The sequence below is a fragment of the Megalopta genalis genome, chromosome 6 (assembly GCF_051020955.1).
Source record: "Megalopta genalis isolate 19385.01 chromosome 6, iyMegGena1_principal, whole genome shotgun sequence".
NCBI classification, from domain to species: Eukaryota; Metazoa; Arthropoda; class Insecta; order Hymenoptera; family Halictidae; genus Megalopta; species Megalopta genalis.
In genome coordinates, this window is record NC_135018.1 from 16,621,921 (window position 1) to 16,647,184 (window position 25,264).

Genomic DNA, 25,264 nt, shown 5'->3' on the forward strand with positions numbered 1-25,264 from the left:
GTTCTTCTTCTCGTCGAACAATTAGGCGTTAATCGAGTGGCGCCGAGAGTTTCCGAAAAGAAAAAATAAAAATAAAAGGAGACTCGTTCCGACGATCGTGCCAGCTGCCGCGGCTCGAGGACGTTCGCGTCTCGCAGAGTTGAAAAGTCGAGAGTCCGCTGCTCTCGTTCGACACATTGTTGCGAAGATTGCTTTGAAGCTGCCGATGGTACTGAGCTCTTCGAGGGTACTCCGGTCGAGGTGCTCCCTTTTGCAAGAATCTAGACTCTACTTGGTGGAAAATCAATGGTGGATGGTTGAGCCGTCGAGTGGGATGAACGCCGAGAGTTCTTCATGAGACGATCTTGTCAAAATATCGAACTTCCGGCACTGGAGTGATTTGAAACCGGCGGCGATTTAAAGAATTCGATAGCCGACAGTGTTCCAGCGAGCAAAGCCGGGCGCGAGGAGTTAGAGGGATAGTTGCGAACGGAAGTTCGTGGAGAAAAGTATTAAGAGTTTGGAAGTTGCCACTGGATTATTCTAGGCAATATGCTTCGAAACGTTGATCGCTGCGAACGCCATTCGAATCTTTCGTAAATCAGCTTTCTCGCGTCTGGACAGAAAATTGTCAACTGTCTACAATTAGAAAGAGTTGGTGCAACGAGAAAATAAAATCGGACTTAAGAATGTGAATAATTTGTAGGAAATTTCAAAGTCGTAAGGGTTGGAATATGTATGAATAGAATGAACACAAGTTACGAGTGATCGACCAGTATTCACCAGATTCCGTGATTGGATCATTGCCAAATATGCACTCGGCGATTCTCTAAACTTCGGTGTTTAAAGGCATTCGATTACCAAATAAATGAAATCGGCGACTCGAGGGAAAGTACAGCGCACTCGAACGTTGATCTGTTCAAGCATCAAAGTGTTTTGAAGGGATTGTAGGGAAGAAGATCTCCATTTCCGGCAATGATTCTTTCTATTTCATGTCTGAATCGCTATGAACCCTGAACTTGACGATTCTCTAAAAGTATGAATTAACAAAACTAAATTACGTTGACGTCTCGAGGGATAATACGATGCATTTGCAGTTAGCCCTGTTCAAGTATCAAAGATCCCGGATCGTATTTTAAGGGAGAAACATTAAATTCGAAGTGCGATTCGTAATATTTTAGCGACACGGTGACTTCCCGTCGGTCTTGGGATTAACAAAAGTAAATTAGATCGACGACCGAAGGGAAAGCGCGGTTCCACCTGCGGCTAGAGTCGCGGACGGATTAAAGAGTTCTGAAGGGGGATTGTAGGGAATAAGAATGATAAAAGCTAAGGGAAATATACGGCTGTCGCAGGCCCGGTTCCAGCAGAAGCAGCTCCAGGAGAAGGAACAGAAGTTGCTGCAGCTTTACGACCAGCAACAGCAACGGGCTTATCAAGTGGTGCAACGTGGCAGCGCCGGCTCGAACGGCTCGAGTTATGGCTCCTCCGTCAGCCAACACACCGTCACAAAGACCTCGAGCAACAGCCACACAACCTCGACCTCGCAGGGTGGAAAGGTGAGTGGTTCTTCGCGTGGAAACGCGGCGCGTCGCGACTCGGCTCGGCGCGATTCGACGCGACGCGACGCGGAGTCAAGCGAAGAGAAGCGAAACGCGTTGTCGTAATGTGGTTTCACGCCACGCTTTCTTGAATGGTGTAATGGGCGGCGTTTCGATGTTGGGAATCACGGCAGATCGCATTCGCACACCTCGTTCCTCTTGCTTACACGGACGCCGCGCGCCGAGCACGAGCACCAGTGCTTGTCCTGGCTGCTTGCTATCCACGCGAATACGTTCCGCTTCGTTCATCGGCGCACCGACCACTTTATGGTAATTGAAAGCGTTTAGAACCACCGCTGTATCGAGTGGTCTCGTCGAATAACACGGAAACGTTTCGAGGATTCTTCTTCTGCCGGGATGATTTATCGTCTGCGACGGGCGATTGTCAAAAGTTGTCGCGGACCGTGGTCGTCGCGAAATGGCTTCGAACGTTTCAGCGAGATCTAACTTCGTGGTTACTTCGGTTCGGACTTCTTCGATTGTTTCTTAAACGAGTCGACCGACGAAGAACAAAATTTGATTTAGACTAAGAAAGAGAAGAACGACGTTTACACGCTTGGCAAATTTTTGTTTCGTATCATTTGTTCCCGATTCGCAATTTAAATGCAAATTCGCTTTCTAATTGCTATACAGACATATTCAAATTGATCTCCATCGAGTGAGAAGCATTGATTCGGGAGTACAAATTCGATTAGAACTGCGATACGAACCGCGAAGTGAAACGAGGACACGCTAGCAAAATTCGCTTTTATTAATACGCGTACAAATGATTGCGGCCAATGGTTTGTTGACACGCCGGACTAACGAAGGGAACCATTTTGCAAGTGTCGCTGTCCTTTTTGCGGGCTGTAAAAGCCTGCGGTAATAAAACTTTGCTTCTTTGCACCACTATCGTGCAGAATGTAGAATCATGCGTGTGCCCTTTCAGTGAATCCTCAGAGAAATAATTTAACAACAATCCCTCTTGCCTTCCAGAGCTTTAAAAATACTTTAGATCGAAAGGAACGGCTGAAAGTTAACACATTATCTGCGGCAGAGGTATTAATATCTTTTTCACAGACTGAAAGATTTAATTTGTTGTAATTTTTCTTATTGTACTTGAAAGAATCCCGCTTCTGAAATTCTAAATTTCCTCGTGGTATAAATCAGCTTTGAAAGTATTAAATGTTTTTGACTTTCCACCGCTATGCGTGGAATCTCGATTATGCGAACTTCTGATATCGCATAATACTTTATAGTACTCTGATTCTGATATCTGACACTCTTCCTTTCATCGAATCATTTTACATGTCAGAGTAAAGATTTAATCTACCACTTCAATCAACTAACTCTTCAATTGTAATCATCATCATATCGAATAACTAATCACTGGACTGCGGGTGTTTATTTATTTGTGAGAAAGATGAACAGATCGAACGCAAAACCGTAAAAACATTTTAAAAAAATTAAAAGACGTCGTTCCATTATTTTCAACCTGCTGCAATTATTACAAGAGGAAACACATTGTTGTTTCACTTATATTCCTTACAATCGGCTTCGACAAATTTGGCGTCGCATGAAGATCCGCAGTCTAGTAATCGGAAACCAAGTCGCTTCTCTGTAGGTACGTACAATCACCATCGACAAGTAACAAAAGCAAAAAATGAACAATTAGGTGAGGCAGATGTTCGACGAGAGGCGACAAACGACCGTGAAAGGCATCGACAGGAGCTACCCGTTGGAGCCGCTGGAGAACAAACCGCGAAAGCAGGCGAATGGAAACGCGGCACCCAGAAACGGGAATTCGACGGTGAACCGGCAATCGGTGTCCTTGAAACGCGTGGTCCGGGCCGACGTGAACAGCAACCTAAACGCCGGCAAGCCGATCGTCTCCTATCACGAGGAAATCGCTCGCGAATCGTTCGGCTCGCCCGGGCGCCAGCAGCTAGACGATGACGAGTTCGGGAACGAGAACCACGTTGCGCAGTATGCAAATGGAAATCATCGAGACGAGGTAATTAATTAACGGTTGCGATCTCCCCTCGAGACAACGGGGAAACCGAGCAGGCTGGCCAATGCGATGCGCGCCGCCTGCAAGATCTCGAACTTCTTAATTGAGGCAGCCCGAGCAACAGCATCGTTACCGGCCCCGAGATTTGTTTCTGCTTAAGAAATCAAGTGCCGCATTGTTAATCTTCGCTGATGCTGGGCTCGATTCCCCCGGTTATGCTCGCGTGCTCCTTTTAACTAGCCCTTAAGCACCAATTATCTGTTCGATATCGGCGGAATTTTTAATTATTTTCTCATTGTTCCCGGGAAGACATTGCACAGCAGAATTAGCATTTCGAATAACGGGATACATGGATCTTTCGTTCACGACTTTTTCTTAGAATATTTAATAAAAGGTTCGAGGATAATCGTCGTTCGTGGAAACGATTTTTGCGCCGGAGTAATTGCAATAAGTTGTGAAGTATTGTACCGTTGTTACCGTAAATAGTGTGTCCATCGGAATTAGAGCATTTTGAAGAACGAAATACGAGAGATCTTTCGCAGCTGGCTTTTTCTTAACGTATTTAACAAAAGATCTGAAAATAATCGCCGTTCGTGGGAACGATTTTTGCGCCATAGCAATTAAAATCAATTGCGAAGTATACACCATTGTTACCGGGAAGAGAGAGAGAGAGTTCATCGGAATCAAAGCATTAGCATTTTTAAGAACGAAGTACTCCTTTCGCTTCTAATTTCTTCTTACCTAATCCGATGATTCATTCATAACCATGACAATTTGATTGATTTTACAAATAACGCGATCAAAATTTCTAACAGCTCGATAATTTATCCAGAAAGCTCGATCAATTTAAAGAATCCACGAACTACTAAATTAGCGCCATCCAAATGTTAATTTCAACTTGTTTCGAGCACGGCAGCCGTGTATCGAACGGAAGGGTTAAATGTAGAAATTGACTAATAAAATTGTGAGATATTATTTATGTTTGACCGTTTGTTCGCGATTCGATCAGCTACAGATCGAAGAGGTGCTGGACCAGGACACAATAGAGAGAAACCGCATGATGGCAAAGCTCCACTTGATGGAGTACGACGAGACGCTGAAGCACCGCATTAAAAACGACCTCGAGAGCGAGGAATTCCCGGAGGATTTCATGGTGGATGTTCCTGACAAGCATCCGAAACAAAGTATTTCGAAGAAGCTATCCCAGGCGGAGGCGAGATTGGAGCGTTTCAGAAACGCTAATGCGAAGCGCATTAGCAACACCGCGAGAAACACCGGTCCGTCGCACGTCCCGAAGAAAAGGGTCGATCCAATTTTGCCAGGAAAAGCTGCCCCCAGGTACGTGCTCTGTCGAAGGAAGATGATAAATCTCCGATCGATTAATATTACAAGTACAGAAGCAATTTTTATACTGCCAGTCGACAATGAGAGCATAAAAGCGAAGAAAGTCGACAAACACGAATTTTGGATCGATCGTGAAAATCGTGTCTAACCGTTGTTACGGATTTTCTCCGTTTACGAGTCGGATCTTTTTGCTGTTTGTCGAGTTCTACGTAATTGTTAATCCACTACTGACACCATTACCAACACCGTAAATTATTTACCTTGTTGAGCAGCTTGATCGCTATCCGACATGATTATGTAGATACCTCGATCCTCGTAGCTTTCTCGACTTTCTTCATTCTCATTTTCGGAGATTCGATTAGTTAAGCCGCGCAGTCTTCTTGAGATGTTTCGTAGGAACATCATTCCAAACGATTTGCTAGATAAAAATCACGTTCGAGTTGCATAGAAAAGTTGGGGGCTGAGTAATTAGCGAGTTCGGTATATGGGCGACTTTAAAATCACATAATTCTGGCAACGTACAACGGATCACTGTCATTGCTTTGCAGCTTGATTTAAAACACTAACTTCCGTTGTGAATCTCGTCGTAATGTTCATGTGCTCGATAAATTTCATTCTCGTAATGCAGAAAATCGAAATGAAACATTTTGAAAGTACACGATTATTATGGATTGCAGATGTTGGTGCAAATAAGGCAAGAGAAAAAGCGATTCAAATCTGTCACAACGGAAATGTAGTAAAATATGCTCCAATGTCTGTTAGTTTCAATATTTTCTTGTGTTTCTCATCAAATCACAACGCCGTCACAGAGAAATAAAACATTTCACGCTATCCGTAGCAGAAAACGAATGAAATCAACGTTTAATCTGTTTAAGAGCTTCTGACGAGTATACTCGTCGTAACAAAAAAACGTATTGCCATTTTTTCATGACGGGTATACTCGTCGAAAACAGCTAACCGAGTAGGAAGAATGTTTTATGATACTGTTGATATTATTTCTTACATTGTACGCATTTAACACTAGATTCACGGAGCACAAAAAAACAGCTGTTTTATATTAGTTTATAAAAGGAACGATGAGACATTTATTCTGATTTTTAACAAGTGTTATCCTAAAATTTGCCGTAAGTAACATATAAATTGAATAAATAACTCACAAACGTATCTTTACGATACGAACGATCGTAAATTAAGAAATTAGTGACCCGACATTTTGACGAGTTTCGTGAATCTAGTGTTAAACTAACGAAAAGAGCAAAACTCAAACACAGTACAATAATAATTACAGTAACTAAAAGCGATTTATGTTAGCAAAAATATTTCTCTCGATTATTTCGTTTCTCTTGCGCGACGATCAAGATTATTAACGCGAACTAATAGAAAAAGAATGTGAAGAACGTTAGGGGAATCGTCGCAAGGGGGATGAACGTCCCGCGTAGCTCGTTACTCAGCCCCCACACGAGCTGGACGCATTTAAAAAAAAAAAAGAAGAAAACGCAAATGGATTATCTGTCCCGATTATTGCATCGAGCCTTGGCGAACGCGAATTCTCCGGCCGCTAATTGGCAATGAGTGCTAACAATCCGTCGCTGCTTTCACCCCCTAGCCCCTCGATTAATTCCTCGTCGCATAATTGCAATCGCTGACTAGACACCGGCTCGTTTAAACCCACGCAACCGTAGTAGCCTAACAATACACGCTCCTTGGAACCGATCTGCCTTCGAGAAAGCAACTAAACGACGCGTTTCCGGCAAACTCGAGGGCGCAGCCGTTTCCGGTTTGTCACGACCAAGGAAGACGTCCATATGACCACTCTAATTTCTGCTCGGCTAATTGCTATCGGAGGAAGGATAATCGGCCGAAGAACATTAAACACTCGATCAACGTTTAACAATCGCCCTCGTCCGACTGTGAACCGTCGATTCCAGCCTGGCTATCCGGAGGTATTAATCATTAATCGTCATTGTTGCGGCATCGTACGCCGCGATCTCTCTCACTCCCTCTCGCTCTTTCTCTCTGGCTTCACGAGTCCGGGGGACGAGTGGCTTTCTTTAATCGCGGAGCTTCCGTAATTTGTTTAACCATAAACGAGTCGACTAAAAAGCTGTTCGAGCCGAAGAAGCAAGACGACGACGACGACGACGACCACGACGCCGGCTTTATCCTGCTGCAACAATCGCGCCGAGACGTTTCACGCTGATTCACACCTATGTTTGTACGTGCTCTAACTACGCTACCAAGACAGCATTAACACAGCGCGACCAGTAACGGAGTAGAGATATAGAGGAGAGGATGAGAGCGTGGGAGTTAATCGAAGCGCAGTTCTAGTAATGTTTATGGTTGTTCTGAATTTGCCTGTCTTCGTTGTGATTCCGTAGCGGAAGCAAGGATAGAAAAGCGTCGACTTCTGAACGATTCGAGGAGATGCTGTCGTTCTCGGATACGGAGAGAACCGTGAAACGGGGGATTCGCGGCTCGCAATTTTATCGCGAGCAGCCGCGGAGATCCGCGACTAGTTATGGGAGCGATTCCAAAGCTAGGTTGTCGAGATTATCGCCGGAATCTTCGAGGGACGGCAGATCTAGGAGCGGAAGCCCGAAATTCTTTTGGAGCGAGTCCGAGAAGTCTGCCGCGGATCGTGCGATTGATTCGAAGGCGGCTGCAAGATCATCGCTAAATTACTTGAACGACAGATCCAAAGGTGGAAGTCCAAAATTCTTTTGCAGAGAACCTGGGAGATCAGCAACGAGTTATGCGATCGATTCTAAAGCTGTTGCGAGATCATCGCGTGATTACTTAAAGGACAGGAGATCCAGGAGCGGGAGCCCCGAGTTCTTTTGCAAAGAATCTGGAAAGTCAGCAACGACTTATGCGATTGATAGAAAAGCAGGTGCAGGTTCAAATACCATTGGAAGATCGTCGCCTGATTTTTCAAAAGACAGAAGATCTCGTAGCGGAAGCCCGAAATTCTTTTGCAAGGAATCGGAAAAATCAGCGACGACTTATGCGATCGATTCTAAAGCTGTTGCGAGATCATCGCCTGATTACTTAAAGGACAGGAGATCCAGAAGCGGAAGCCCCAAGTTCTTTTGCAAAGAATCTGAAAAGTCAGCAACGACTTATGCGATCGATTCTAAAGCAGGAATAGTTGCGAAACCTATTGGAAGATTATCTCCTCAGCTCTCGAAAGGCAGTAGATCTCGGAGTGAAAGCCCTAAATACTTTTGCAAAGAACCAGGACAGTCTGCAACGAATTATGCGATTGATCCGAAAACCATTCGAAGATTATCTCCAGATTTTTCAAGCGACAGATCTCGGAGTGCAAGCCCGAATTTCTTTCGCAAGGAATCTGAAAGGTCGGCGACGACTTACGCGATTGATCCGAAAACAAAAATAGCTGCAAAAATCATTGGAAGATCTTCGCCGGTTTTTTCAGAACAGAGTAGATCCAGAAGTGGAAGCCCAAAATTCTTTTGCAAGGAATCGGAAAAATCGGCGACGACTTATGCGATTGATAGAAAAACAGGAGCAGGTTCAAATACCATTGGAAGATCGTCGCCTGATTTTTCAAAAGACAGAAGATCTCGTAGCGGAAGCCCGAAATTCTTTTGCAAGGAATCTGAAAGGTCGGCGACGACTTACGCGATTGATCCGAAAGCAAAAATAGCTGCAAAAATCATTGGAAGATCTTCGCCGGTTTTTTCGGAGCAGAGTAGATCCAGAAGTGGAAGCCCCAAATTCTTTTGCAAAGAATCTGAAAAGTCAGCAACGACTTATGCGATTGATAGAAAAACAAGTGTAGATTCAAATACCATTGGAATATCGTCGCCTGATTTTTCAAAAGACAGAAGATCTCGTAGCGGAAGCCCGAAATTCTTTTGCAAGGAATCGGAAAAATCGGCGACGACTTATGCGATTGATTCCAAAGCTGTTGCAAGATCATCGCCTGATTATTTAAAAGACAGGAGATCCAGAAGCGGGAGCGCCAAGTTCTTTTGCAAGGAATCGGAAAAATCGGCAACAACTTATGCGATCGATTCGAAAAGCAAGAAGAAATTGGCTTCGGACCTTTCAAAGAATCGTTCTGTCGTAAAGATAGAACCCGACAGCGAGTTTGTAACAAGAATCTCTACAAAATCACCCGTGACGGTGGACGACACCGTGGACAGATTCATCAAGACTCACGAACTTGATAAGATCAGAACTCCTTCGCCGACAGGAAGCGTAAAAAGTTACACGAAAATCGATGCTGAAGTCGATCTGAAACCAAGTCGAGCTGGTTCGCCAAATATTTTCGAGAGACTTGCAATAGATCGAAGCGCCAGTCCTCAATTTTTACATCGCGAGTCCAGAAAATTCTCTCCAACGGCAGGAATGACTGCCAAGGGACGCGAGATCGTATCGAAATCCCCAAACACGATTCGAAACCTTTTAAAGCATCGCGACCATAGAAAAGTTTCGTCCGACAAATATGAATTTTCCAGTGCTCGAACCACGTCTACAAAATCGCCGGAGTTTCGAAGGACGGGCTTAAGAAAGTCAAACGCGAGTCCGCAATTTGTCTCCGAGCGATCTGCCACGATCATGTTCGTGACCCCGGAAACGATAACGAAAACGAGAACAGGCTACGCAAGGACAGGACAGAAAGCGCGGAGCCCCGCTTTCTCGATCGGCAAGATGAACAGTAATATCGCGAACAGATTCGTGGACTCGAGCAGAAGAGACTCCCCCGAAGACGTTGCCGAAAAATCCAAACGGAGAATACGAAGCTCGGTGTCGCGATACTTTCTCGAGCAATGCGAGAGAGCTTCGAGAAACGCAGAAGCTGGTGCAAGAAACACCGTCCAAAAGCACAGAGTTGCTAGAAATGCTGATTCGTATCGAGTCTCGCCTCCGGTCTCGTTGAAACACATGGAGGCGGTCGGTCCAATGAGTAAGAGTCCGCAACTTCATCGGGAAGAGCCTGGGAGGTTCGTTGCGGCGAACGTGGATCGAAGTAGAAGCGGAACACCGGAATTTTTTTGTTACGAAACGGATAAGATGGCTACAACGGTGAGCCTGAAGCCTAGGCCCTCTAAAGACTCGATAAGTCCTGCGCGGCCTGAGAGCAGGCTATCGAAGAGCCCCGATGTCATAACTTCGATTAAGAATGTTAACGACAGCAGAAGCAGCAGTCCTATGTACATGACGGACAGGGATAAAAGAATTTTAACACTTTTCCCTTCCAAGCATGGCCATTCCAAGCCCTCGAAGGGCCTTCCACGTAAACATTCCAAGAGTCCCCTACCAACGACTTTCTCTAAAACTAAATCACCGAAAACTTCTGACGCCTACAACATAAATAGAGATACAAAATCAGGTAGCAGAAGAAATACGCCATCAACAAGTCCGGAATTCTTTTGCTACGAAACAGACAAAATGGCTACAACCGTGAGCCTGAAGCCCAGACCCTCGAGGGATTATTCTATGAGCCCCGAACCTGCGAGGTCTGAGAGCAGATTGTCGAACAGACCGGATATCTCTACTTCCGGCAAGAATGTTAACGAAACTAGCAGGAGCAGCAGTCCTGTGTTAGCACAATATATAATAGACAGTAGAAGATCGTCCCCGGGACTCTTGTCCTCGAAGGATCTTGCACGCAAACATTCGAAGAGCCCTCCACCAGCAAACACCTTTTCCAACGATAAGTCATCCGGAAGTCCAGAGTTCTTCTGCTATGAAACAGAAAAGATGGCTACAACCGTCAGCTTGAAACCCAGACCCTCTAATGACACAGGAGAGGTCTATCCTAAGAGTCCTGTCGGGTCTAAGCGCGGATCGTCGATCGGTCCTGACACCAGGGACATCGATGATAGCAGAAGCAGTAGCCCTTTGTTATCACGATACACAACAGAGCCGCTGCGTAGCTCGCTATCGTCCACCAAACCGAAATCCCCAAAGGACCAACTGCGCCGGCATACCAAAACTCCTCCATCCACAGGTACCTACTCTAAAGGTAAATCGCCTAGAAATCCCAACGTCCTCGAATTGCCAAAAGATACGAAACCTGTCGCAAGCAGGAGCCCAGACTTCTTCTGCTACGAGAGCGAAAAGTCAGCCACGACGGTCGGCTTGCGACCTAGGCCGAGTAACTCGAAGAGCTCCAAGTTCGCAGAGCTGCGGACCAAAAGCAGATCGCCTAAAAGCCCCGAGCAGTTGGCTAAAGAGGCCAGGCTAGCCATTCGCAGAGGGTCCGGCAATGTTCTGCGATCGACGGGATTGATTCGCGATATCATAAAGCATCAAAGAAATCGTGAGAGCGATTGCGCTGCCTCGACTCTGTCCGGGAGGGTGGAGAGAGCATCGGGATTGAAACAGGGATCGAAGGACGGACCGACCGGAAACGTTTGCTCGCGAGAACGCGAGCTTGTTACCTTGCAGTCCGAGACAAGAAGCTTCGCATCCGTGGAGAGGACCTCTGAGGAGATCGCCGTGACCGATGGATACGCGAAGCGGGGCACTTACTCGAAGTCATCGAGAACGTCGCCGACTAATTGCGAGCCGACCAAGAGCAAAAGAACTTCGTTAGACTCCGACATGTTCTGTTTATCGCGGAAGGATAGAGGAGAGGCGGACACCCTCCGCGGAAGTCCTTCTCCGGGAGGATCGGTTTTCCGCGGCACGAAGCGCCGTACGACGGAAGATATGCCCGGCCCAGAGGATCCCGGCGAAAGTTCGGGATCCGGGAGGCAAACAGTCAGCCTGTCGAGGCAGGCTCCAACTTTGGGCTCCATAGAACTCGTGCGGAAGGTCATGAGGGGCGGGCCAAGAGCCGTCGTTAAGACTTTAAAAACACAGGAGCTCGAGGGCGAGCCGGCCGCGGCTGGCGGAATACAAAGGCAAAGTAATTCCAGCGTATCTGGGACGGCCGAGGTGAACGACGGAGGATCATCGAGCAAGAATTATGAGCGGACGGACTCGGTCGAGTCGGCACTCAGGCGGTTCGACTCTATTGACGCAGAGAACGGCGCCGAGCCGGTTCCAGATACTTGGCGGCGGAGCGGGGAATCGGTAGCAGAGAAAAGACAAACGGAGGAATCGAGGGCCGAGAGCTTCGAGGACGATTCGAGAACGATTTCGCTAAAGGCGCTCGAGCGGAGCGCGCATTCCCCGCGGAGCACCGGGAGCAAACCTTCGGGAACGCGTTTGAAGAGGACCTCGACGAGCGAGCCTTCCTGCCGAGCCAAGGCCGCTAAGCGGGAGGAGGAGTCGGATCGACGTCGGAAAAGAATCGCGAAGGGTGGAGACTCCGCCGAAACCGCTGGGAGAACCAGAGCCCTGGCATGCAGGCGCAAACTCTTCCGAGACGTCGATTCGGCCGTGGAGAGAGCGAGATCGCGCAGAGATAAGGTCGGCAAGTCGAGCAAGAGCGAGTCGACCGGCTCGAGAAGGGCAAACAAAGCGGGATCGGCAACAGGTATGTCGGACGGGGATGGTTCTCTGTCGGTGAAACACCTGAGATCGATCGAGGACATTCGGCGATCCATCGAGGACACGAGCTCCTCCTATCGCGAGGAGGCGAGGGCGTCGAGATCAGCGGTCGCGAGTAATGCTTCGAGAGGCGAGGGGAAGCCGCGTGTGTCGAGTAGCGTTGCATGCGATAGAGTCGGGAAACAGGTGTCCCAGGCGAAACGATCGGAGAGACTTGGCGCTTCGCGAGATTCGGAACGATTTGTTAAGTCCGCGACCGGTTTCTCCAGGGTGGCGAAGAGTCCCAGTCTAGAGCCGACGAAGCCGGCCGAGACGAACATCCGAGCGAGGAGGAGCGTGCTTTCGCCGCCGTCGAAGAGTCCCGACATGGCGACGAGGGTGAGCATAATTTTAGCAAACGTTCGCAAACCGCGTTCGCTTCTTAAGCAGTTGATCGGTACAAGATTTCTAGCGGTTAATCGTTCGAACCTCGCGCCGCGGTAACTCTTCGTAACCGATGAGAGTTCATGGTACTCCATGAGCTTCAAATTCCTACCATATAACTCTTCGGATCCCGAATTACCGTCATACTGGTCCAGGAACTGGAATCTATCATCGCATCGGCCTGGAAAGCTCGATAACCACTATTCGTCCGTGAAGTTCGAATTGCTGCCATGTACGAGGTTCAAACTGTAAACTATTTGCACATTTGTCCGTGAGGTTCAAAGCACCGCCATATCTGTCCACAAAGTTGAAACTGTACTGAGATTGGTCCGTGTAAATTGAATTACTATTATATTCATCAACGAAATTCAACCTGTCCCGGTATTGGTCTATGAGGCTTAAATAAACACTAAGTTCGTCCATGAAGTTTAAACTGCTACTATGTTGGTCCGCGAAGTTCGAAGTCGTGTCAGTCCATGTTTAAACTGCCGCTATATTGTTCCATTAGGTTTCAGTTTTAATCATTCTTGCTCGGTGAAGTTGAAATTACTGTTTTATTAGTATATGAAGTATAATCTGTGCTATCGTATCGATCCGCGAAGTTCTAAATTATCACCACGTTGATCAACACGGTTCAAGGTCACGCCATTGTAGTCTGCGAGGTCGAAACTGGCGCCGTATTGGTCTAGGGTAGAGAAACAATGTCCATATTTCATGAGGAGGTTATCACCAGATTAATCCGCGAAGTGCAAATTGACGCCCTGTTGATGTATAATGTTTAAACCGCTGTCATATCGATCCGTAAGGTTTAAACCGCCATCATATTAAGCTACGATACTTGAACTTGTATTATACTGATCCGCGAGGCTCAAACTACCGTCATATTGGTCTTTGAGATCCAAACGATCACCATACTGGAGCGTGAAGTGCAAATTGCCGCCATATTGGTCTCTAAAGTTCAAATTATCGAACATACTTATCTGCGGGGTTTAAACCGCCGCCATATTGACCTGCGAGCCTCAAATTGTCACCATGTCGGTCCCAGAAATTCAAACATCGCCGTACTGATCCCCAAAAAGTCGGCTATTAAATTCTCAAATTCTTAAATTCTTAAATTCAGAATGACTGCAATTCAATGTAGTCATATGTTACAAAACCTGCACTTACAAATCATTGAAAGGTTACAATTCTGCAGCGTTGGCAAATTCCGATGCAAACCGTCGGAATCGCCGTCGCATCCGTCCGCGCGTTTCGACCAGGTTTTTGCAACGACCAACGGCACTCAAACGATTAATTAAGAGACCGATCCAATTATCGAATTGGAAATTTCGCCGAGTATTCGGCCAGAACCTGTATTTTCGCGAACTCTTTAAACTTTGGCGAAATAACTTCGGTGAAATAACGAAAAGAAAAAAAAACCGATCCGCGGAAAACTACATTTTCGAAGCTTGCGAGAAGTTTTCGAACGTTTCGGTGCGAGATATTTCAGTGATCATTTTCAGATGTTCGCGTGTTTATGCCTCGTACGATCGGTGGACTGTGATAATAATTTTTCGACGACTTTGAAGGCAGATCGCTTTGTTCCAGCGCCCTTCCACAGAATTGAAAGGTTCGGACGCGAAACCGACCAAACGGACAACGCCTACCAAAGATGCTGAGCCAATTGGAAATAGAAAGACAACCGCAACTACGACGACCACGAGGAAATCGACGGATGTCGTCGACGGTGATACCGTACTCGAGAATGGTCTGCATTTACAGGACCAAACGGTCGAAACGAAGTACGATAACGACCTGCATACAGCGAAGAAGACATTTGTTATCGACGACGACGAGCAACCGCCGAAGGAAAATAACGGACTATTTCCAAGGAAGCCGCTGTTAAAAAGACCGTCCATCGAAGTGAGTAATGATAGATCTTTAAGGGAGGAACGTGATTGGACGAATCAATCGATTTAACAATAACATATCGCTTTTAACGTGTTTAATTGCCACAGGTTTGTCGCGCGTTTGTAATTTTAACCCTTTGCACTCGAGTGGTTTGACTCCGAGGCACCACTAAAATTTGTTACATCACGTTTCAAGATCATTTTTATGTTAACAAAGCTTGGATTAAAAAAATTGTGAATAGTGTAACTGTTGCGTGGGTCCCAAGAGTCAATTTCATACGCGTAAAATGCATTTTGTCGTATAAAATAGAAATACTATAAGTTAGAAAAAATGACTTTATATTTACAGTTAAAGTAGCTTCGAGTGCAAAGGGTTGATCGTCATCGTTATTTAACCTCGCAGCAATAAAATAGGATTACGATGTGCCTCTTCCGCAGTTTCAGATTTACCACCGCTTAGGTGTAGATCAAATTAATGTTTCGTAATTGTACCAGCCGAGAATCGCGAGGTAAATGTTTCACAGCTACTTGAAGTTAAGAGTGCGAGAAGTAAGTAGAGAACCGTCTCGAGTCGACGGGTGTTTTCGCAGTAAAATGTCTCCTGTTTCCGTGCATTGATTAACCAAGATATTCCAAGTGTAATTTGCACATGGATTATCCCTCGTTCACTCTTTAAACAATCGATCTTCGTGCGAGCAAAAATTCCGAGTTTCCCGCTGTCCAATTAAAAAAAAAAAAGGTATTTACAGGCGCACGGTACGTTTCCAGTTCTCTGGAGTAGCGCCGGTGTCGGCCGTTAATCGGAATGAAATTTCAAAATTGAAACGCGACTAATGTTGATGAATATTTTGTCCAGAAACAGACACCCTCCGTCCTTATGCAGGCCAGCAGTTCCACCCCAAAGTCTAAAATGACTTTGAAGCCGAAGACGTCCAATGTCGCCTCATCCTCGTCCAGGTCATCGGCTTCCTCGAAAAGCGGATCGAATTGTACCCCGTAAGAATCTGGAGCCACTGATTTACCAAACGCTTCTATCGTACTTACATAGTTACAGCTAGCCTGCACCTTATCGTATAGCCACGAGCATCGAAAAAAAATGATCTCGAAATAATTTGAAGCTATATAGCAAATCCTTTCGAAAAAAGATCTGCCCGCGGTATCGGGAAGCTTGTTGAAATACGCTAAAATTTGCAATAGATAACGTAAAGTCAGCTTGTTTAGATTGCGCCAAGTTGTAATTGCAAGCCATAACTCGAACTGAACATTCTCGCAGCGACCTCCTGGTTCCCTGTAAAATATGCGGACGTTCTTTCGCCCAAGAACGCGTTGGCCTGCACGAACAAATCTGCACAAAAACGGGTCAAAAGAAGAGAAAGCTATTCGATTCGGTAATGTTTCGAGTAAAAGGTACCGAGCTAGAGAAATTCGTGAAAAAAGGATGCGCCAAAAAGCAGCAACCCGAGGTCAGTATCCCCTTATTCCGCTTCTTGAATTCGTCGTTCGCACTCTCTTCGCCGGCTGTCTCGCTTGCTTCAGTCCCGAACTCGCCACGACCCCGTCAAGCACAACGTTCTACGCACCTCGTGCACCAAATATGTACCCCCTGCGCAGAACTTCCCCGCTTCGCGTCCAAGGTCACGGGAGCATCTCGCGCTGCTCGGCGAGATTTTCCCGCGCCGTGAGACTTTTCCTCGGCGGTTTCCCGTGCACCTTGATCGCGCAATAACTCCCGTTGCGGATCACAATCCTCCCGGGCAGAACGCGCGAAACGCTCCGGAGGGACGAGGCGATTGTCTTCTCTCGACTGTTTCAGAAACCTCCGGAGACGAAGAGCAACTGGCGGCGCAAACACGAGGACTTCATTAACGCCATACGCTCGGCGAAACAGGTCCAGGCGCACCTGGCCGCAGGGGGCAAGCTGAGCGACCTGCCGCCGCCGCCGCCCAGCGACACCAGCGATTACATCCAGTGCCCCCATTGCGGTAGGAAATTCAACAAATCCGCCGCCGATCGTCACATTCCCAAATGCGAGCACATGCTGCACAACAAACCGGTGCACTCCCGGGCACCGAAACCGAGACGCTAATTAACGCGACAGCGAACGATCCTAACTACTTTTCTATGCTCGCCGATCGGAAACAAAATTGGCGCAATCCATATTCTTTCGGGAACGAAAAGTCGAGAAATATGTGCGAGGAACGTGAATATAATATTCGAAGGCATTTACAACTTTGCGAAAGAAATTCTTATTGTACTCTTAAATTTTTATGAAGTAACGCACGCGTAAATGGAAATTTTACTCAGCGGTTCGCAAAGTTTATAATTCTTAACTTAAAGAGTTCTTAATAAATTATTCATTGCCAGTTGCAATATCACTGGCGAACGAGCGATTCGTTTGTACGTAGAGTAATTATTTTGTTGGGGTACTATTATCTGAAAGAAGATTTTTATGCTGTCTCATTGTGTAGCACGCTCGCGAAAATTACTGTTAACAGGTTTCTGGTAAAGTTTGAATCGAAAGTATCGATGAAAATGAAAATAAGCATTGTCTTCAAGGTTCTTTAAAATTTGTGGTATTCCATTTCAGTTTATGCGTTCAAACACGATTTTAATATTGGTGAAAGACTGCGTACATTAATAAAAGTGTGAACAAAAAGATTGATAAAGAGAAATCTGTGTTTGTAAAGCATACGGACAAAATGTTGGATCTTTCGCATCCCAGACAGTTGGTGGTAAATTAATTGTTAAGAGATTTTCTGCGGCACGAGTGTGTGCCTCTTTTGTTCACGATCGACGCCATTTTTGTACGAAGATAATTTGCCGGTTGCGAAAAACTTATACAATTTTATACGCGATTTACTATGCCGAAACATCGTCAACATCCCCATTGAACGCAGTGAGAAGTGTGCGAAACGAAAGTGATACCTGGAATTGTAGTTCTAATTCGAACAGAGATGCATGTTGCAGTTTAAACAGAACAGCATGTTGCAGTTTGAACGGAACCTTGTCTGTGTATTGTACATATGTACCGTGAAAGAAATTTAATAAATTGATACGATGCTTTTTCAGAACAATGGCGGTGAAAAAGAAAAGAACGTTATGCTTTGTCTATCGAATGTTATAAATTAATCTATTATATGGGCGCATATGAAACGTTGAGTTTTTCTAGAAGCACTATGTATAATGTGCTTCGATAAGATTTTTCATACGCATTGATCTAATATCGAAACTAATGTTTATAAATTGAGCAACAATAAACGAATCAAAAGGGTATACGAGCCTCAAAATTTTTGTGATACTGTATTTTGTAATGACCTGTAAGAGACAGTTCGTATCGCTTACTTTGTATACGTATTTATATCTTTTTATACTGTAGCGTTAGTGAACTATTACACGAGAGTGAACTTTGCAATCATTCGTCCAAAAACACGTATTGCCTTCGCATTACAATCGTATTTGAGTAGTGAAAATTGCTTAGACCCGAAGGATCAACGTTGATAACACGGTGCTTGATCAGAATCACGAGTATCGTGATTTATTCTCTAAGTTTTCATCGAGATTATCCGTCACATACGTATGTATACATTTTTATAGCGCTTAGTACCCTTAACGAGAGAAAGTGTGGTAAAGTTATTGTTATGATTAAATATTGGGAGCTAATAAACTAACTTTTTGTTTAAAAACAACAACCGTCTCACTAAACGACGAACTTCTAAAAATCATTTAAATGAAATCCAGCTTTTGTTAATTCCTTCTGTAAAACCTTTTGTAATCTCCATCGTTTTGTAAAAAAAAACCAGAAACAAAGATATCGTATAATTCTGAATTATCAAAATAAAATTCCCAAAACTTATGTTTTCCCATATTGATTTCATAAATCTTTCGCCTTTTACTTTAAAGCTTTTTCTTTTAGATATCTGATTTTTAAATATCTATTATTAAAAAAGAGCAATAACTAATTAATTTTTTAACATCCGTAACTATTTAAGAGAAACAGTAATGATAATTGATGAATCTAAACCAATAAATGTATTAGTTTGGTGATCAAATATCGCAGTGCAAAACATTAACGGTACTAGGGACTTTCGAGCTACGAACATTATTGATATCACTGATTTGGTCGTGATCCAACACAGCAGACGACGTGGTATTCCCGGTGTGAGGAGTATTTAAAAAGTCGTCTCTATTCGTCAGCTTGTCATTATTTGAACGATAAAATAGTACGATGATTTTGAGTCAAATCTATGTATAGAGGGAAAACATGGATCATTTGATAATCTTGGTTTCCATGATACATTTACTCTACTGTCCATTCACAAAAGTGGAGGAAAGTTTCAATCTGCAGGCTATGCACGACATCTTATACCATGGCTTTAACCTGACCGAGGTAATTATTATAGAATTTCTTGGAAAACTGTCGCCTAAATTTGAGCTTTTATGAATTAAACCAACGTAGGTAGACAACGCGAAAAAACTGCGACTTTTTTGATAAATAGCTGATACGCAATCGAACAGATATTACGCAAAAACTGAAATATTATATTTAGAAGCAGATGCATGTATTTATAAACTCACGATCAGCTGATACAGCTTCGGTTCGCTTAACTCTCTAATAACACGTTAATCCCAATTTTCGATGCAGTCTATGGAACGGAATTTTGCACAACATGTAGTGGGATATTTTTTCAAATTTTTTCTATTAATTATTTAATGCAGCACCCGAATCACACATTCCAGTTATATGCTTTTGCTATGTTTGTGTATTTGTAAAATATATTGAAGTTTCATGTCAATTGTTTGCTACATATTCTTATTCTGTGATAGTATGATCATCATGATTTTCCTGGAGTTGTGCCACGATCATTCGTAGGACCAATTATAATATCAGGTTTGGCAACGCCGCTAATAGCAACCATTAATTATTTGCAACTTAATAAATTCTTTGCTCAATATGTTGGTAAGTTGTCTTTTGAACGAACTGCATTTATATTGCTCCCTCTGTCCTATATTATGGTATACATTACTGAGGAACTTTTTCCACTTAAAAGGGCTGTGATTCTTTTGGTAAGAAAAATCTATTAGTAAGCTTCTAAATGGTTGGACATTATTATAAAATAATTTGTTTGTTTAAAATTAAAATTTCTGCGGCTATCAAAAAATTGACTATGAAATTTATGATAAATGTAAAGAGAACATAATATAAAACAAAAGGAGTATTTTTTATCCTTGCCTGGTCTGTCATTAATATGAATGAATGAATGCAGCAAAGTTTTCTGAGTAGCAAATAAGAATAAAGAAGTAATCTGTATTATTTTCCAGTAAGAGCAATATTGGGTTTGCTGGTAATAAGTATGTTGAAGCTGTATAGAGATGCTTTGCAAAGTATCTTTGGTTTACAATTTACAAAATGGTTTGTCGCGATAACTGTGACACAGTATCATTTCATGTATTATTTAAGCCGTCCTTTGCCAAATATAATGGCAATGCCACTAGGTAATTCATATATTCTCTTTGATTTGAGGTTTCTACGTCTATGAAACAAATAGGATTTGCATTATTAATTTATTTTAGTACTACTGGCTTTATTTGGGTGGTTAAAGCAAAGTCACATCATATTTATTTGGTCGTCTGCAGCAGCAATAATAATATTCAGAGCAGAACTAGCTATGCTACTGGGGTTATTCCTTTTATACGATATAGCCAACAAGAAACTGACCATACCAAGGTATTTACACATTATATTGCGGACCATTGATTCCTAGTATGGCTGTAACATTGCAAACAGAAGTGATTAGAATCATCAAGGGACATTCTGCAAAACTGCACTGATTTGTAAGCTTCGTTTGCTTATAAAACTTATTAACACAAATGAAACCCTTCTCTCTCAAAAAAAAAAAAAGAACAATAACCAAATCAAACATAAATCCCTCATTTAATACACTGCAATAAATTTTGACTTTACTATTTAAACTAAAACGAAAAAATCATTAAGAAAGAATTTTATTACGGGAAATGTTTCATCCATTAAAATTCATTTGTCTTTTTAGCGAATAATCATTTCATAATAGTAATAATTTTTAGACTACTTAAAATTGCGGTTCCAGCTGGTATATTTTTTCTAACACTAACGGTTACAATAGATTCCATATTTTGGAGACGTATTTTATGGCCTGAGGGAGAAGTCTTTTACTTCAACACTATTCTTAATAAAAGCAGTGATTGGGGTGTATCCTTTCTTAAAGTATAATTAATATGTTCTGCTTTTTAAGTATAAAATATCTTGAAAATGAATTTTTCATATACTTTTAATTTTATCTACTTTTTTCTAATCTTAACACAAACACAGACATCACCATTTTTATGGTATTTTTATTCGGCACTCCCAAGAGGGCTGGCTTTGTCATATTTTCTAATACCTTTGGGTATGCTTTGGGATGCTCGAGTTCGAACATTAACTGTTCCTGGTATTGTATTTATTATTTTATTCTCATTTCTACCACATAAAGAATTGAGGTTTATCATATATGTATTTCCATTGCTGAATGTTAGTGCCGCAGCTGTTTGCCATAGAATGTAAGTATTTTATTTCTTAATTCAGTTCTGTAGGTTCTTTTGAATTTCTTATCTTATTAAATTCGCAATTATCTTTTCATAAATAGATGGGAGAACAGAGCAAAAGGTACATGGCATGGATTCATGGCAATGATCATTTCAGGCCATCTAGTTTTAAATGCTCTATTCTCCATGTTTCTTTTATGCGTTGCTGGTACTAACTATCCTGGTGGTTTAGCTATTGCTAAATTACACAGACTTGAAAAAGACTCTATTGGTCCAGTGCATGTGCACATCGATGATCTCACTGCTCAGACAGGAGTTTCGAGATTTACACAGACAAACGATTCTTGGATGTAAGTTACATACTTAATTTTATTATATGAATCCAAGTAATCTAGTTCAATAATTTTTCAGTTATTCGAAACAAGAAAATTTAACCATTGATAATCCTGAAATCCTTCAGTTTACACACCTTCTAATGGAAGCTAAGAGTAAATACTCTCCAAACATAAAACCCTATCTTAAAACTCACGATATTCTGGATTCTGTGGATGGTTTCTCTCATATAGCACTTAACTATAACATGCTACCGCCTATAAGGATTAAAACTAGGCCTATTATATTTATTATGAAAAGAAAAGCCAATATAAAATACGATCCAAAGAAAGCAAAAGCACATGCTCTTACAAAGCGATCAGCCGAGAGCGATACTGAAAAACGTACGCAAATTGAAAATGTAATAAATAAGACTGCTAAGAACATGGAACCAATATTGGGCGAGATTATGGAGTCATTAGAAGAATTTGAGAAACCATTAAATATTAGCAGCGAAAGTGATTTAGGTATAACTTCACAGAAAATTAAACCTATATTGAATACAACTCAAAATATTTCTGATGAACATATTGAACCATTACATGTGCCACAAGAAGCTGCAAACTTATCCGAAGGCAATTTACTATCTGCAACAATACCAATTCAAAAAGAAAAAGTAACAAGTATTTCAAAAACAGAGAATAGTCTCAATATTGAAAATAACATAAGTGTACAACATGCTGTTGTAAATATTTCCACTAGTGATGAAAAACAATCGGACACCAAAAGTGAAGAAATTAAAAAAGAAATAATCACAGAGAAACCTAAAATTCAACAAGAGGGTAGTACTTTAAAAGAAACTGTTAGAAAGCTAATTCAAGGAAAATTAGAAGCAGTTAAGCTCAAAAAAGAGATAGAAGATCAGAAGAAGCCTTCAGAAAGTTCAGAAAAAATCACTGCGAGAAAAATAATGCCAACAAAAATAGAGTTACAACAAAAATCGAAAGTTACAGTAAAACAGGAATCAAAAGAAATGCCTGCAACTATACAAGAGAAGACTAAGTTGCATCGAGTAGTTAATGTTAAGGAAAGCATTAGGAATATAATAAATCAATTTAGAGAGTTCGAAAAAGACTTTGGACATGAAGATTTAGATGTGAAGAAAGAAACAGAAGTTGCTAAAGAATTGAAGGGGACAGACACAAATCTGTCTCAAGAATCTATAAATGTTTCAGACACGACAAAAGAGGAAGACAATAAAACAGTCAAGGATGCCAAAGAAAGTTTGAAGGATATCATAAATCAGTTCAAACAAATAAAGAGTGAATTAGTTTCTGAAGATAACAGCGAGTTTGAAGAAATTGAAGCAACTTATATGGACAGATCAATTTCTGAAACATTGATGAAATTTAGTGAGTCCTTAAAGAATTTAATACATCGAAGAAAACAAGAGAAACAATTTGTTGCCGAGAATTTAGATATTAAAAAGGATGTGCCGAGATCACAATCTCTGCCAAAAGTAGCAGTAAAAGATACTCAAGTTCTAACGGAAACTACAAAGAATTTAAAATTGCAAAATGTGGAGAAATTAGGGACTGTCGTTCAAAATACTGACACAAAAGACAGCTCAAGTACAGAAACGGATAAACTTTTTCAAGAAAAATCTTTTACTATGTATACGAATAACAGAAACGTCCCTTTAAATGCTCAAAGATTTGTTGATAACGTGTCGAATGATATAGGACAGGATTATGCTTCCAAAGAAGAGGATGAAAAGTTGAAACAACAGAATGTTGAGAATAACACGAATGATTAAATGTTAAAATTAAGTGACTGTTTTTATGCTTTTTGATGGGGCAATTGTGTAGATATAGCGAAATGTAAATACGTTATTCTGTGATAACGAAACTATTCTATTTCATAATTGATGCTCATGCATTACCAACGCGGAAAAAACAAGATTACTCTCCTTGTTTTCTTGCTTGAAATACCAATGAATGTTAAAATAAAATAGTAAAGCATTTGTCTAACATATTGTACTGAAAAAGTGCCAGAAATGATTCTGTATGTATGCTATATGTAATATTAATTTGTAAACAATTATTTTTCGTACTTCAAAATGATCTAATTGTTTTTTTATATACTTAAATGTTGAAATATTTAACAATATATTGTTTGATATAAAAGTAATGTTTATCAATGCATGTTTAAAAAAAATCTATGCAATTTTAATATTTCCCCTCGACTGCTAAAAAAATGTATAAGACATTTAGTAATAGTTTTATCTTTTCCTATTCAATACTTTGCATTTAAATTTTGCTTTTCATGTTTTTCATATTTCTCATATTGCTCAAGATTATTCCATCATTTCTATTTTCATTAGGAAAAGAAGGATATGCTTCATCACAAAGAGGAAGTGCATTGAATTCCATATTGGTATTTGCAGAGCATTCAAGTGCCTTGAAATTTCTTCCAATGTTCTATGTACATATATATTATAAATCATATTCAAAGAATATATGTATACGTGTAACATATTGTGTAATAATATTTTGCGATAAGATGTTTAAATATTGAAACCTAAATATTACTTCTTACATTATTGCTGAAGCAATAGATAATCAAAAGTGCCAAATTGCAACTGAAAATTTTATTGAAATACATACAGTTTTCTGTAGTTCAAACTCTTTCTAATTGTGATGTATCTTTTGCTGTAACATGAAAGAAACATGCTAATCCTTGTGAATCTCTCGAAGTATTAGGAGTCCTTTGACCGTACCATATGTTGTTAATCCCAGAGTTGTCCAATATAAGATTTTATCGCGTAAACCAAGTTTTAAAAATGATGGACGTCCATCATCACACTGATCATACAAATAAACAGTAATTAAGTACAAACTACATGATGATATTCATTTCAACGAAATTAAACATCAGAGTCTTGTATACCTGCATCTGTGCTTGTTGTAGTTTAAACTTTTGAAATGCTTTATCCGAAATGAATTTCGCATATCCTGTGTAAAATGTTTGTCGTAATAAAACAGTGTTCTGATAAAAAAGTCTTGACTGGTGAACCTATTAATTTCGAAAAGTTACGAGGTATATCTACATCACATAAAACCCAATTAAAATCATAATCTCCCGTAGAACATAATAAATGAATAACGAAAACTCATACACATAATTTACGTGCATAACACGTATATATGATTTCCTTTCATTTATACTTTATCATGCATCATTTTTAACAAATAACATTATCAACATTTACTTACAGCCAACATGATGCAACAGCCGTGTAATGTTGCCCAAAAAATCTCGGTTTACTCACAAATTAACAACTTTTGCACAGAGAAATTGAATACCGCTAAAATGTAACTTCTTTTGAATGTACACAATTTTGTCATGCGCACAGCCATAATTCGACGAGACGCATGCGCAGGCTACTACACTAGAAGTGAAACTCGAATCAGAACCTTTGATCTCCAGATTCGGTAATTGGTTGGTCTTTAATAGCCTATGTACATACATACAGCGTTGCCGTTTTCTTTTAATTTATATTTCCATTAAAAATATTTCTCTGCCTTACTATACGAAGAAGGAAGAAAAGAATTCATACGGAAAATTCGAAACGTGGAAATATCCGAAATACCAAACAGTAGAAAATCTTTTAAGAGATGTACACAATTACATGAATA

The 25,264-nt window shown here is 41.7% G+C and overlaps 3 protein-coding genes across 7 annotated transcripts in view; 2 read left to right on the plus strand and 1 right to left on the minus strand.

Annotated features, from left to right (window-relative positions):
- The window catches only part of LOC117228099 (uncharacterized), a 68,325-nt gene extending 49,776 nt beyond the window's left edge, over positions 1-18,549 (plus strand). For 2 of the 4 annotated variants that reach the window (XM_076523300.1, XM_076523299.1), the window contains 8 exons: positions 1,335-1,538; positions 3,235-3,573; positions 4,580-4,908; positions 7,293-12,762; positions 14,380-14,709; positions 15,553-15,692; positions 15,970-16,159; positions 16,510-18,549. In XM_076523300.1, the coding sequence (XP_076379415.1) occupies positions 1,335-1,538; positions 3,235-3,573; positions 4,580-4,908; positions 7,293-12,762; positions 14,380-14,709; positions 15,553-15,692; positions 15,970-16,159; positions 16,510-16,782 (7,275 nt within the window). In that variant the 3' untranslated portion in view covers positions 16,783-18,549. The remainder of the gene's footprint in view (positions 1-1,334; positions 1,539-3,234; positions 3,574-4,579; positions 4,909-7,292; positions 12,763-14,379; positions 14,710-15,552; positions 15,693-15,969; positions 16,160-16,509) is intronic. The other 2 variants (XM_033483775.2, XM_076523302.1) reach the window with 2 other exon arrangements.
- A 262-nt stretch (positions 18,550-18,811) lies between these two features.
- Alg12 (Alg12 alpha-1,6-mannosyltransferase) lies at positions 18,812-24,625 on the plus strand. Of its 2 annotated transcripts, XM_033483838.2 has the most exons (8): positions 18,812-19,083; positions 19,521-19,653; positions 20,016-20,189; positions 20,268-20,421; positions 20,778-20,922; positions 21,043-21,269; positions 21,356-21,604; positions 21,666-24,625. In XM_033483838.2, the coding sequence occupies exons 1-8, from the start codon at positions 18,958-18,960 to the stop codon at positions 23,380-23,382; spliced, it is 2,925 nt and encodes a 974-aa protein (XP_033339729.2). In that variant the 5' UTR covers positions 18,812-18,957; the 3' UTR covers positions 23,383-24,625. The 2 variants fall into 2 exon arrangements, with proteins under 2 accessions (XP_033339729.2, XP_033339730.2); XM_033483839.2 differs by lacking the exon at positions 19,521-19,653 and having other exon boundaries at positions 18,950-19,083.
- LOC117228141 (uncharacterized) lies at positions 24,202-25,240 on the minus strand. The gene is made up of 3 exons (XM_033483844.2): positions 24,842-25,240; positions 24,516-24,641; positions 24,202-24,430 (listed from the first exon to the last, which is right to left on the minus strand). Exons 1-3 carry the CDS (start codon positions 24,848-24,850, stop codon positions 24,299-24,301), a joined length of 267 nt encoding a protein of 88 aa, XP_033339735.2. The 5' UTR covers positions 24,851-25,240; the 3' UTR covers positions 24,202-24,298.
- Between the last annotated feature and the right edge of the window lie 24 nt (positions 25,241-25,264).